At 46.4% G+C, this 14862-nt stretch overlaps 1 protein-coding gene across 7 annotated transcripts in view; it reads left to right on the top strand.

Moving 5' to 3' along the window:
- Positions 1-14862, top strand: part of TEX14 (testis expressed 14, intercellular bridge forming factor) — a 122159-nt gene that overhangs the window by 63076 nt on the left and 44221 nt on the right. For 6 of the 7 annotated variants that reach the window (XM_049637764.1, XM_049637761.1, XM_049637758.1 and 3 more), the window contains exons 4-10: positions 634-799; positions 1826-1962; positions 6436-6517; positions 7409-7539; positions 9299-9412; positions 10484-10607; positions 14003-14181. In XM_049637764.1, the coding sequence (XP_049493721.1) occupies positions 634-799; positions 1826-1962; positions 6436-6517; positions 7409-7539; positions 9299-9412; positions 10484-10607; positions 14003-14181 (933 nt within the window). The remainder of the gene's footprint in view (positions 1-633; positions 800-1825; positions 1963-6435; positions 6518-7408; positions 7540-9298; positions 9413-10483; positions 10608-14002; positions 14182-14862) is intronic. The other variant, XM_049637762.1, reaches the window with a different exon arrangement.

Here is a 14862-nt window from a genome sequence, read left to right as displayed (position 1 = left end):
GAGAGTATGAGCGGAGTAGGGGCAGAGAAAGGGAGACACAGAATCAGAAGCAGGCTCCAGGCTCTGAGCTGTCAAGCACAGAGTCCGACACGATGTTCAAACTCACGAATCATGAGATCATGACCTGAGCCAAAGTCGGACGCTCAACCCTACTGAGCCACCCAGGCGTCCCTGGGCCCTGTAGATTCTTGATCAGATTGCTGGTGCCAAGGTTTTGCGGGCCTCTACTGGGGGATTTGGGAGATAGAGACATTCTCACAAGAGAGGGATGGTGTCTGGTTAGTTTGTGCTTCACCAGCCTGACCTCGAGACCCTACATACATGAAGAAATTGTTTCAGAGCAGCCAGTATCAAAGGGCAATGGGAAAAGGGATACCAGATTTGGAACCAGACCCATACTTGGGTATGAATTTCAGCTTTGCCCTTTTGTTTCCTTATCTGTATATTGGAAAATGATACCACCTTGAAGGGTAGAGGTAAGGGTGGAAAAAGAGGATGTGTATAAAGCTCCTGTTGGCAAAGCCTCACAAATGATATTATTATAATCCTCCCAAAGGTTTCCTTTGTAAAAAGAGAGCTTTTTGTGTCACCCATTGAATCCCGCCACCTTAATACTGCTACTTTCCCCTCTAGCCGCTGCTTTGATGGGAGCACCCCTGTTCATGCAGCAGCATTTTCAGGGAATCAGTGGATCCTCAGTAAACTGCTGGATGCAGGGGGTGATCTTCGACTCCACGACGAGAAGGGTCAAAATCCCCAGACCTGGGCCCTGACAGCAGGGAAGGAGCGTAGCACCGTGGTAAGGTTGGGCCCACTCTGTAGCCACAGCCAAGGCAGAGCACTGGGCTGGAAGCCAGGAGCCCAGGGATCAGGGGCTGATCCTGGGGACAGCACAGGGCTTGTAGTGGTCTTGCTATCGGCACTGGACACACAGGCCTGGGTTGAAGCAAGTTACCCAGCTATAAAACCTCAGGCAAGATTAGTGAACTTTTCTTTCCTGGCCAACCATTCAGTGAGAAGGAAGAAGAGTTTTTTTTTGAGAGACCATGTGCGACAGGGGAGGGACAGAGGGATAAGGAGACACAATCCAAATCATCCTCCAGGCTCTGAGCTGTCAGCACAGAGCCTGATGCAGGGCTTGAACCCACAAACTGTGAGTGAGATCATGACCTGAGCTAAAGTTGGCCGCTTAAACGACTGAGCCTCCCAGGCACCTGAGGAGGGAGAACAGTTGTAATTTTGACCCTTGACTAGCACTTAACTACACATCAGAGGTTCTGAATTAAATTAGCTCAGTATTAAGTCATTTAATCTTCACAATAAATCGGTCATGTAGATGCTGTTATTATCCCCATTTAACAGATGAGGAAACTGAGGCCCACTGACATTACATAACCTGTTGAGGCTGCACACTGGCAGGTGTGATGCGTTTGAATGAGGTCTAAATAACATAACAGATGTAAAGCATAAAGTGCGTGCACAATACTTGGCATGTGGAGGGAGGAGGGAGGTGGGCAGAGGCCTCCCTTCCCTCCCCCTGGTTCTCCAACTCATTAGCTGTTCGCCTTAGACAAGTAATTTTGCTCCTTCTGCTTCAGTTTCCTCATCTGTTAATGGAGGGAGTTGGAGGAAATGATTGCCAAATCACCTCTCTGGAAACATTCTGTAAAAAAAAAAAATCACTTGAGCCCTTCCCTTTCCAGAGATTTCCCTGTCAGGGGCTCCTGGCTCCTCAGCTCATTCATGTCAGACTCTTCCAGTTGCACTGAAAGCCAGGGTAGCCACTAGTTGCCTCAGCACTGAGCATCTTCACGCTGTGTTGCAGATGGTGGAGTTCATGCAGCGCTGTGCCTCGCACATGCAGGCCATCATACAGGGCTTCTCCTATGACCTCCTAAAGAAGATTGACTCCCCTCAGCGGCTCATCAGTGGCCCACCCAGGCTTGGTGGCCTCATACAGGGGTGAGTGCTGCCTTGAGCTGAGCCAAGTGGAATATTCGGCGGGCATCACCCCAGCCTTTCTTGTAGGAGTCCTGCACCGTGAGCCACCATGGTCCCCTCCATGTTGGTCCCCTCCAGGATCTGGCCCACCCTAAGTGCTGAGCTCTGAAGGAGAGGATGTGGCCGCTTAAAAATGTACCCAGAGGAGCGCCTTCAGCTGTCATGCCCCTATCCAGGAATGTCCAGGGGAAATGAGTTCTGGGCTCTAGTGGGCACCACCCTGTGGTTAGCAAAGAAAGAACTTTTCAGGTCTGAGGAGCCCTGCAGAAAACTCCTTCCCAGCAGAGCAGCCAACTGGATTTTTTGTCCTCTCCCAAACCATGGAAAGAGTGTTCCTTTATCTCTAAGACTACAAAAGAATACAAATGCTTAACCTAGCGTCCTCAGGCTGTGTTAAGCTGGCGTGATTTGCTGCCAGCTAGTGGGCAGCCCACCTAACCCCATCACAGCTGCAGGAGGTGGGCCTCAGGTTTATCTCCATGCTCAACTGCCTAGCTATTTGAAATTCTTAGGGCTTAAAATAAAACAAAATAAAATAAAGTTCTTAGGGCTTTATTAATTCAGGGTTTGTATCCAGAGAATCCTTTCCATTTTGATTTTCTCTGATGGCATCACTTTCTGTAGTCAGAGTTGCAAGACTTGTCACACCCTCGAAGGCTTCCTTGTCCTGTCCTTCCCTGCACAAGTCCTGGTTTTCTTTCTGGGTGCCTTTGGCTTCTTAGGAAAAATGAGTTAATTCCCTCGAGGCCTAGTTACTTTTTTTTTTTTTTTTTTTAAATTTTTTTTTTTTTTTAGCATTTATTTATTTTTGAGACAGAGAGAGACAGAACATGAACGGGGGAGGGTCACAGAGAGAGGGAGACACAGAATCTGAAACAGGCTGTCAGCACAGAGCCCGATGTGGGGCTTGAACTCACGGACCGCGAGATCGTGACCTGAGCCGAAGTCGGCCGCTTAACCGACTGAGCCACCTAGGTGCCCCATGGTCTAGTTACTTCTAACTGCTCCCCCCATGCCCCCCTGCCACTCTTGCCAGTCTCTGCCAAAAACCCTTTAGGTCATTCCCCATAGCTATCAGAATAAACTCCCACTTCCTCATCTGACCTTGGAGGCCCTGCTGAGCTCGCCTCCTTGCCTGTCCTTGCCCTCCCCCTTGTGTGGAGTTCCCTCCTTCAGAGTTTGGAGAGACTTATCCCAGTTTGTAATTATTGTATTTATATATGTTCTTGCCTGTTTCTAATAAGACTGAACACTGCTAACTGAGAAAAGGAGGCAAAACTGAACAAGACACAAAGACCTTTTATTTGGGGTCTCACAATTGCAATTCAGGGAGCACAGATTCTGGTACCAAGCAGAAAAGTGGGGGAAAGTGAGTCTTTTTTGTGAGAAAGAAGGGGGCTAATTATAGAACTTAGATAAAGAAGAGGAAAAAGCCTGTTAACTGGTACTAAGTAACTGCTTGAGCTGGTTTTTTTTTTTTTTTTTTTTTTTTAACCTTTCTTTATTTTTAAGAGAGAGAGAGAGAGAGAAAGAGAGAAAGTGAGAAAGTAGGGGAGCAACAGAGAGAGAAGGAGACACAGGGTCCAAAGCAGGCTCCAGGCTCTGAGCTGTCAGCACAGAGCCCGACGCTGGGCTCGAACTCATGATCAGTGAGTTCATGGCCTGAGCTGAAGTCAGCTCAACCAGCTGAGCCACCCAGGCACCCCTTGAGCTATTTTTGATTACTCTCTGTTTTTTTTGGTGCCGTCAAATAAAACTATTCTTGGTGTGCATTAGTAAACTATTCTGTCTTAAAGTTCATACCTACAGTTTTATGGCGTGAATGCCATTTGTTCTGTTGAATTTTATGGGCAACTGCTTTGTGAAACCATTGCTGCTTCTGGCCCAGTTCAGGAGTTCATTAGTTGGAAAGGAAGATGGAACTTCAAAATGGAGTCTGTCACATTCAGAAATTTTATACAGTTCCACAACCCCAAGAGGGCAGGGCCTGTGTGTGTCTTGCTCACCATCGCCAGCCCTTCACTGCTTGTTGTATGGTAGGGCTGAGTACAAGGTGAGGGGGTACAAGGGCCAGCCTAAAGGAAAATCCAAGTTAAGTGTTAAAAAACCTAACAAATTTCAGATACTAATCTAGATGTAGCATTTATTTTATAGTTAGATGAAACATTATTTTTTTAATGGGGTTGGACCATGCAGTACTTAATGGAAAGTAGAGTGGGAGTACATACATCCCCCTTTTTAATGTGAAGAAAACACATGAATCCTTGAGATAAGAACTGGCTTCTGGGGCGCCTGGGTGGCGCAGTCGGTTAAGCGTCCGACTTCAGCCAGGTCACAATCTCGCGGTCCGTGAGTTCGAGCCCCGCGTCAGGCTCTGGGCTGATGTGATGGCTCAGAGCCTGGAGCCTGTTTCCGATTCTGTGTCTCCCTCTCTCTCTGCCCCTCCCCCGTTCATGCTCTGTCTCTCTCTGTCCCAAAAATAAATAAAAAACGTTGAAAAAAAAAAAACAAAAAAAACTGGCTTCTCAGATCTGTGAGTGAGGCCCATGTCGGTAAGATTCCTCACAGGTACGTGTTTACACAGAGCCTGGTTGGGGGGAAAGAAAAAGCACTGAACTGAGAAGAACAGATGGTTGTATTGTTATAGATAACGGAAGTCCGTTTTCCCCCTTCCACCCAGCTGAATTTACTTAAATAGACATGGCCTGAGAAATTCAGGTAAAAGAGCAAGAAATGTTGATCTGATTGTAGTTATAGTCCAAGTCTCTGCTGGAGAACAGCCAGTTCCTCTGCTTAAACGGAGCTCATACCCTTTAAAAAGCCACTCACATACCTGAGAAGCCCCAGATGGGAAGGGGGAGTATTGTCAATGGTATCCTCCTGTTCTGGTGCTGCTGGGGAGGCATGCCGTTGCTGCCACCTCAAAATCTGTTCCCCTGGGCAGGAAAAAGTTGTTGTCCCCTGGATATTTGAGGCCTGAGCATGTAGCCTCTGTTTCTAGAGGAGATTAAGAATTTGGTGTAAGAAGGGGGCATGTCCACTCAGATTACGTTGACCAGATAGCTTATCCTCCATGCTGGGCTGCTTTGCGAGTGAAGGGGATGCTACCACGAATGATACTGGAACATTACGTATAAATTGGGATGTCCAGTTTATCTCAGTCCAAACTGTGGAGTCCTCATTTAAACCTCACAGCAGCTAAAAGTGAGGAAGGGACAGCCTGGCCTAAGTTGCCAATGAGATAGAGCCTAAAAGTATCTCTGAAAGCAGAGTAAAGAATTTGCTTCTGTGCGTGAAAAGTGGGCACATGGAGCCTCACAGAGCTGATGTGGGGTGAGGATGAGTACACACTGTTACCTGCAGCTCCTTTGCCATTTGCTGAGGGAGGGAAAATGGCTCCAGCACTAGCAGAATGTTTTGTCCTTCAATCTGAGCCTCAGCTACTCATTCGGAAAGCATTAAGTAAGCACCTACTACATGTATGGCACCATGCCAGCCTTGGGGAGCCAAAGAAATATAAGCCATTCCTTGCCAGACTCTCAGTTCATGGGGGGTCCCAGTGTGCAGTGTCCCACGGTGGTGGTTTGGGTGTGGTATGTGGAAAGAGCAGTGGCTGGAATGAGTATCAGGGTCTGTCTGGCCATTCCTGCTGCTCTGTGACCTCAGACCAGCAGGTTCCCCCTCTCTGGGCTCCATTTGTCCCATCTATAAAAATAAAAGCTGGATAAGATGTTTTGTTCTTAAAAGAAAAAAAGACATGTTTTGATTCTTTCCAACTTTGACCATCTGAACTCATCATCTATTGCTGCATATTGAATCCACCCCCAAGCCACCCAAACTTAGCAGTTTCAAACAGCAATAAACATTTGTATCTCACACAATCTCTGTGGGTCAGAATTCAGGGAATGGCTTAGCTACGTGGATCTGGCTTAGGGTTTCTTATGAAGTTGTAGTCAAGATGTCAGGTAGGGCTTTATCATCTGAAGGCTTCACTGGGACTGGAGGATCCAGTTCCAAGATGGCATACTCACATGGCTGGCAAATTGGTAGTGGGTGTTGGGCCTCTCCATCGGGCTGCTAGAGTGTCCTCACAACATGGTAGCTGGCCTCCTTCAGAGCAAGGGATCCGAGAGTGATCAGAACAGAAGCTCTGGTGGATCTAGCCTTGGAAATCAACCACTCCATCATTTATTCAGTGCCCAGTTGGCCTAACAGGTCTGCCCTATCTGAAACCCACAAAGGCAAGATTACCAGGAGGTGGAAATCACAGGGCCCTCTCATAGGCTGGCTCTTACGTAGTTTCATGATAAACAGTCAAGTAGTAAAGACAAAATGAACTACACTTTCTCATAGCTCTGGATATGGTTAATTCATAGCTCAGTTCCTCTGGATATGGTTAATTCTTACTTTTCTTCCTTTTAAAAATACTTCTAGAAACCCTAGTGGCTCTCCTAACCGACTGCTTAAAGCTGGAGTCATTTCTGCGCAAAATATCTACAGCTTTGGCTTTGGGAAGGTAAGAGGTTGCCACTGACACCCAGCATTTGCAGGGCCAACTGGAGAGCCAACTGGCCCTGACTCTGGCCCCACTTCCCCCAACCCTGTCCAACTCTTTTTTCCTTATCCTCTCCAGAGTGTTCTGTTTCTTCTTTACTACTTTTGCAGGACAGATAACTCTTAGTCTTCTTGTCCTTACTGAAAAATGGAGAAAGCCCTGGAAAGTTCCCTTGAATGACATTGGGCTAGATTTGGGGAGTTTAGAAAATGATCCTTTCATTAATTCCCAGTGAGGGCCCCAGACATGTCTCCCTGAAGAGAAGCAGAGGGCTACACTGACCCCATAGGTCTTATTGGTGGTTGACTTGCCCTCCATAACTTTTTGTTGGAATGCCTTTAAGGCATTGAGATTTTGAACTGAGAAATGTGTTGAGGGAAAATATCTTTTGGGTTCTTGGTTCTGCCCATCAAAGAGAGACATTTGGGAATGTAACTGGGTGTCTGGGTGATGTTTGCTGACAGTTTTCCCTAGCCCTGCATCTGTTGGTTGTGCCTAGGCAGCCTTGGGTGGGAAGGAGGGAGCAGGAATGTTGGCCTTGGCTGCACATAGGTCTGGGTTCTGTGGGGGCACAAGAGGCCTGTGAGCCCCAGCCTGGTACTTCAGGCAGGCATCTGACCTCTCTTCATGAGCCTTGGTTTCCTCACTAGTAAAAGGGAAAGAATATTACAACCTTGCAGGGTTTCTAGGCAGATTAAAGATAGTACAAATTAAAGAATAGTGTCCAGTGCATAGGGGAATTCAGCAACTTTTGGTAAATAGCAGTTATTATTTTTAGCTGGCACAGGATTCTGAGGGCATTTTGCTTTTCCTCTTTTCTCCCCTCAATTTGAAGCTGTGCTCTGCTCTCAGTTTTATCTCACAGGGGGAGCACAGCTGGCCTACCTGGGATCTCTTCCAGTAATTGGAGAAAAGGAAGTGATTCAAGCTGATGATGAGCCTACCTTCTCTTTCTTCAGTGGCCCCTACATGGTCATGACCAAGTAAGCAGAAGCTGGCCAGTGGGAGGTCTGATTTAGTCCCACAGGAAGGGTGGGCTTCATGTGATTCCCTTATGTGTGGAGGGTTTCCCCCAAAACACAAACAATGAAGAATATACGTCAAAATCAGGGTTTTTCAACCTGGACACCATTGATGTTTTTGGCTGGTATCCTTCGTTGTTGGGGGCTGTCCTGTGCAGTGTAGGATGTTTAAGAGCATCTCTGGTTTCTACTCACTGGATGCCGGTACCAGCCTCTGCTGACCCCTTTCCACCGTTGTGACTGTGACAACTCAGAGCGTCTACAGACATTGCCAGATGCCCCCCATCCCCCACCCCAGAACAACTTATCTGAAAGATTACTCATGATGATGTTCTAATCTCTGTTTTCTAGAGTTAGAGGCAGCTTAGTGGTTACCGTCTGGTCTCTGATATAGGCCAGAGGGTATTGATTGAGGCCTCTGTGGAAGCCAGAACAGGCATCAGCTACAGCTCTCACCAGCCAACTGCGGGGGCGGGGGAAGCGGTAATGGGATTTGTCTATGACAAAAGCGCCTGGGGTATTCTCAGTCCCCAGAGACCTGGCACCTGCAGGGTCCCAAGAGTTGTCTTGGCCAAGGTTTCTTGGCCTGCTTGAACCTGGATGCTTCTTCCCTGTCTAGAAGAAACACCTTTCCAAAAAGGCCTCTGCCAGACTCCTGAGGCCCTCTATCCCCTAGTTTCCTGCCTGTGCCACAGATTTGTTACCAGGTCCCCCCTCCTTTCTGTCCTACTGCTGTGGTCTTTGTTCAAGTCATCAGTGCCCCTCACACAGACTGGCTTCCTAGCCAGTTCCCCATTCTCTGACCACCCCTCCCTACCATTCCCCACACTGCTGGTGCTGTTATCTTTTTTTTTTTTAATGTTTATTTATTTTTGAGAGAGAGAGAGAGACAGAGAATGAGTAGGGGAGGGGCAGAGAGAGAGGAAGACACAGAGTCCAAAGCAGGCTCCAGGCTCTGTGTTGTCAGCACAGAGCCCAATGCGGGGCTCAAACCCACGAACTGTGAGATCATGACCTGAGCTGAAGTCAGACACTTAACTGACTGAGCCACCCAGGTGCCCCTAATGCTGTTGTCTTTCTAAAATGCAAACCCAGGGGCACCTGGCTAGCATTCTACTCTTGATTTTGGCTCAGGTCATAATCTCATGGTTCGATTCATGAGATAGAGGCCTCACATTGGGCTCTGTGCTAATAGCATGGATGCTGCTTAGGATTTTCTCTCTCCCCTTCTTTCTGCCCCCCCTGCCCCCCCCCCAATAAATAAATAGGGGCTCCTGGGTGGCTCAGTTGGTTGGACGTCCAACTTTTGATTTCAGCTCAGGTCTCTCAGTTTTCTGAATTTGAGCCCAGCATGGGCTGATAGCGCAGCTAAAGCTTGAGATTCTCCCTCTTTCTCTGCCCCTTTCCCACTCACACTCTCTGTGTCCCTCTCAAAATAAATAATATAAACTTTAAATAAGTAAATAAATAGACAAACATTGAAAAATGAAAAAGAAATGCAAACCTGGTGAAGTCACTCCCTCCCTCAAATCCTTCAGTGACTTCCTGCCACTCATACTAAGTTCCAGAGGGTGCTTTAGGACTAGGGGGGTAGGGGAAGGGAGGACCCAATGGTGCAGAGTGGAGTTGCATTATAGATTCTGTGTAAATGCCACTTCTCCTGTTTTTGCCTGGGAGAGCTGCTCATTCCTTGCTCTCGCACTTTCTCCTGCCCTTGTAGTCTGGTGTGGAATGGGAGCAGGGTCACAGTGAAGGAGCTGAATCTCCCCACCCATCCTCACTGCAGCAGGGTTCGGCTGGCTGACTTGTTAATTGCAGAGCAGGAACACAGCAGGTGAGAAAGAAGCCCAAGAGCCTGGTGCATTACAATCCACGTCTCTTTACAGACCCAAGTTCAGGGCTATACGGTGCTGGTGCTGGTGCTTTTGCAGAGGTGTGGAGACCAGCCCCCCTCAGCCTCAGCATTTCCTGACTGTTGGAATGGGCTCATTTGACTTCTAGAGAAAGAGAGAGAGAGAGAGAGAAAGGGAAATTAATGGATAGCCTGAGGGGTGGGAATGGTGGTGCTGAGGGGCTTAATTCTGTTAGCTGATTGACTTCCCATAACAGTTGTCTCCAAGCCAGCCTCCAAGCCAGTAGCCCCTGAGGCTTTTTGGCCCTGTACCCAAGAGGACAGCATGCACAGTCCTGTCTTCATAGATGATGGCCGTGCATGAGATCCACACAACTGAAGAACTGAGTCTCTGCCATTGAGGACATGCCCATGGGTGTACCTTAGTACCTTAAGTTTCCTACGGCTCCAGGGTTAATCCTTTAGCTCTTGCTAAAGCAGGATCTTGGATCATGGTTTCACACCAGGACTGCTGAGTGAATGGACCCAGTTCCTTGAGTAGGACACTCAACCCCTGCAAGAGATGTGTCAGAGGCCAAACTCTTCCTTTTGGGGGAAATCAGCCTAAAGGGACCCCAGGAGGCTGGAAGGATGCATATACACAATGTGGGCTTTGATGTGAGACTGAGGGGTGTGTGACCTTGGGCAAGTTTCTGACATCTCCCTGACCTTGTTTTCCTTATCTCAAAAATGAGTATAAAGTATTTCGTACAGGTGGTTGTTAAGATGGAGATGATGCATGTAAAGTACCTTGATCAGTAGCTCTTGGTGATGTTGTGTCTTGTCATCATCATTGTCGATGACTAAGCCCTCAGGTTCTGATCAGTGAGAGACCATAGATTCCCCTATCCCTATCTCACCCCACCCATCCTGTTTTCTTAGAAAGACATTAGGTACAAATGGTATTTGTTTAGAATGTGTTCAAGGGGCCTAGAGGAAGGAAAGCACTCATTTTTTCATCATATCTTTCTGCCCTCTACCTCATGTGAAGCTGCTTTTGCTTTTGTTTTGTAGTAAGCTGCGGCACCCGCACCTGCTACAGCTGATGGCTGTGTGCCTGTCCCAAGACCTAGAGAAGACCCGCCTTGTTTACGAGCGCATCACTGTCGGCACACTGTTTGGTGTTCTCCACGAACGGGTAAATGGCTGTTTTTGGTGAATTTTCTCTTGCTGCCCTCTCTGCTTCTCACCGCTGCCCTCTTCCCCCTACCCCAGCAGTGGAGTTCCCATTTGTGTATGTGAGGACGATAAACCTCCTAATTCTTTACTTTCTAAGGGTATATAATGCACCACTTAAGGACCTGATTGGAACTAGTGTGATTTTATTGTCTGTCCTGTTTCTTCATCAAACCTCTGAGAGTTCAGCAGACCCAGAAAACACACAGATGCATTTCTAGCTAACTGTAATCACACAGCCCCTGGCTTTGTTTTCCTGTAGTTTCACTTATTTCTTTCAGGGCCTTTGCTGTAGAGAGAGGTTTGTTTATATACAGACCTGTATCACTCCCTTTCACTTTTCAGATTTCTTTGTAGGAACATCTTTCAGGGCCCATTGACTCCCTAGGAAGTGTGCTTTGGGCTGAGATGTGCCTTCAGAGAGGTCCTGAAGCATTTGTTTTTCTTTCTCTATGACTTTATTCTAAAGATCCTAGGCTGGAATGAGAAGAGACCCTCCAGAAAGAGTCCTTTCCCAAAATGGCTAGCCATTCCTCCTGCCTAAGAACTTACTAGTGTTATTTCTCTTCCCCTCCCTTTCCCTCTCCTCCCCTTTCTTCTCCTGTCATTTGATGAAGGCATACCTTAAAATGCCATTTCTCTGGGGAATAGGATAGAGAGGTCAGAAATAAACCCAGGCTTATATGGTCAGTTAATGTGCAACCAAGGAGGCAAGAACATACAATAGGGAAAAGACAGTTTCTTTATCAAATGGTGTTGGGAAAACTGGACAGCTATGTGCAAAAGAATGAAATTGGACCACTTTGTTAGACCATACACAAAAATAAGCTCAAAATGGATTGAAGATCTAAACGTGAGACCTGAAACCATCAAAGTATTAAAAGAAATCATAGGCAGTAATCTCTTGGATATGGGCTTTAGCAACAAATTTATGGATATATCTCCTCAGGCAAGGGAAACACAAACAAAAATAAACTATTGGGACCACACTGAAATAAAAAGCTTTTGCACAGCCAGGGAAACCATCAGTAGAACAAAAAGCCAATTGACTATAAATGGAAGAAGATATTTGCAAATGATATATTGCAACTAAATACCAAAAAAAAAAAAAAAAAAAGAAAAAGAAAAAGAGGGAGGCCAAATGATCAGATTAAAATGGGTAGAGGACTCGAATAGACATTTTTCTAGAGGAGACATACAGTTAGCAAACACACATGAAAAGATGTTCAGTATCACCAAACATCAGGAAAATGCAAATCAAAACCACAATATCACCTCGTACCTGTCAGAATGGCTAGTATCAGAAAGACAAGATATAATAAGTGTTGGTGAGGATGTAGAGAAAAAGGAACCCTTTGGGGTGCCTGAGTGGTTCAGTTGGTTAAGCATCCGACTTCGGCTCAGGTCATAATCTTGCAGGTCATGAATTCGAGCCCCACATTAAGCTCTGTGCTGATAGCTCAGAGCCTGGAGCCTGCTTCAGATTCTGTGTCTTTCTCTCTTTGCCCCTCCCCCGCACATACTCTGTCTCTCTCAAAAATGAATAAACATTAAGAAATTTTTTTGAAAAAAGAAAAAGGAACCATTTTGCACTGTTGATAGGCATGTAAATTGGTGCAACCACTGTTGAAAATAGCATGGAGGTTTCTCAAATAATTAAAAATAGAACTACTATATGATATAGCAATTCCACTACTAGGTATTTATGAAAAGAAAATGAAAATACCAATTCAAAAAGATATATGCACCCCTAAGCATTATTTATAATAGCCAAGATATGGAAACAACTTAAGTGTCGACAAATAGATAAATGGATAAAGAAGAGGTGAGATATATGTATATATCTATATGATATGTGTATAATGTGTGTATATATGTATATACAATATATATGGTAAATATACATATATATAACGTGAAATTATGATAATATGAAATATGTTTCACCCATGGAATATTACTCAGCCATAAAAAGATTGAGATCTTGCCATTTTCAACAATGTGGATGGACCTAGAGAGGATATTCTGCTAAGTGAAATAAGTCAGACTAAGACAAATGTCATATCATTTCACTTGTGTGTGGAAACTAAACAACCAACCAACCAAACAGAAATAGACTCATAAATACAAACTAGTGGTTGCCAGAGGGGTAGAGGGTAGGGGGTGGGAAAAATAGGTGAAGAGGATTAAGAGGTACAAACTTAACAGTTACAAAACAAATCATGGAGAGGCACCTGGGTGGCTCAGTCAGTTAAACATTGGACTTTGGCTCAGATCATGATCTCACGGTTTTGTGAGCTCAAGCCCCGCTTCAGGTGAGCCCCGCTTATCTCCCCCCCCCTCCCCCCCTCTCCTTCCCTCTTCACCCCTTGTGGGATTCTCTCTCTTACCCTCCCTATCTGCTCCTCGCTCACTTGCACCCTCTCTCAAAAAAGCAAAAACAAAAACAAGCCAAAATACGTCATGGAGATGAAAGGTATAGCATAGGGAATATAGTCAATGTCGTAGTAATGTATGGTGACTAAACTTACCATGGTGAGCATTATGTAACGTATAGAACTGTTGAAATATTGTGTTGTGGGGCGCCTGGGTGGCGCAGTCGGTTGGGCGTCCGACTTCAGCCAGGTCACGATCTCGCGGTCTGTGAGTTCGAGCCCCGCGTCAGGCTCTGGGCTGATGGCTCGGAGCCTGGAGCCTGTTTCCGATTCTGTGTCTCCCTCTCTCTCTGCCCCTCCCCCATTCATGCTCTGTCTCTCTCTGTCCCAAAAATAAATAAAAAACGTTGAAAAAAAAATTAAAAAAAAAAAAAGAAATATTGTGTTGTACACCTGAAATTAATATAACATTATATGTCAATCATATTTCAATAATTTTTTTTAAAAAAAGAATGCCATTTCTCTGAGGAGAGACCAGTATGACTTTGATCAGTCAGCTACATTGGTGTGAGTGAATTTCTTTCCCCTTAGGATCAGTCATCTGCCCAGGGCAGGGGCTGGACTGGTCCTTTAAGCTTCCAAGTTCTCAGCAGCACAGGCTTAGATGGGTGCAGGGCAGGCTCATTGGTGGTGGTGGTGAGCCCACCCTGGATGTACATACCAGGCTTTCAGAACTGTCTCTTCAGTTTTTGTGGCGTGAAACAGCTCAGTTCAGAGAAAGGAGTCTAGGCTTGGAGCCAGAGGGCCAGGGTCAGTGGGACCTTAAGCCAGTCATTTAACCTTCAGCTTTTGGGTCCCCGTTTATAAAATGAGGACCCTAGGTAGCTGTGAGGATCAGTTGAAAAGACTTTGGAAACTGCAAAGCATTCTGTAGTGTCCAGAGCCCAGCGTTGTTCCTTGCTGTTTTATCCCTTGCTTCTAGCGGTCCCAGTTCCCCGTGCTCCACATGGAGGTGATTGTGCATCTGCTGCTCCAGATCTCTGACGCCCTGAGATACTTGCATTCCCGGGGGTTTATCCACCGCTCCCTCAGCTCCTACGCCATCCACATTGTCTCCGCTGGGGAAGCAAGGCTGACCAACCTGGAGTACATGATGGAAAGGTGGGTGCTCTAGAGAAAGAATCTGATCTGGACAGGACTCTTCCTCATTGGTGGGCTGAACTCTTCATTTTTGGGGAAAGAGGTTTCCCAAATGCCTTGACCTGTCTGCCAACGTTAGAGGGACTTTAGGGAAGTTACTTCTGCTCAGGACATTATCATTTTAATGCACATTTAACAAGCAAGGAGCCCATATTAGCCAATATGTGTAAATGCCCTAACTATTCAACTCAAAATTTTAAGTGGCTTAATAAACCAAGGTGTGTTTCTCACTCACATTGCAGTCTAGTGTGTGTATTGGGGCACCCATTGGGTTCTAGGTTCCTCCCATCCATGGTTCAGTTGTCCCCAAGTCTCAGTCCCCCACTGTGTCCTCTGCATTGCTGGTCAGTGAAGAGAGAACATGGAGGGGCACATGGTGTTTAAGGTCCAGTCTGAATTGGCTAAGTCATGGCTTCCCACTTTGCAGTCACCTCTGCACTGCAGAGAGGCTGGGAAATGTGCCATAGCTGTGCATCTTGGAAGGAGAGAGAAGGTGATGGGTGCTGATGAGCCTCACAATTGGTCACACCTCCTACTCCTGGGCCAGGTGCTTGGCTAGGTGGGCACTAAGGCCATTCCCTGCCTTCAAGGGCCTAAACACAGTGAGGTAGGTGGAGACAAACCAACACCCTCATTCAGGGT

The sequence above is a fragment of the Panthera uncia genome, chromosome E1 (genome assembly GCF_023721935.1).
Source record: "Panthera uncia isolate 11264 chromosome E1, Puncia_PCG_1.0, whole genome shotgun sequence".
NCBI lineage: Eukaryota > Metazoa > Chordata > Mammalia > Carnivora > Felidae > Panthera > Panthera uncia.
This window is presented reverse-complemented; position numbering and strand designations above follow the sequence as displayed.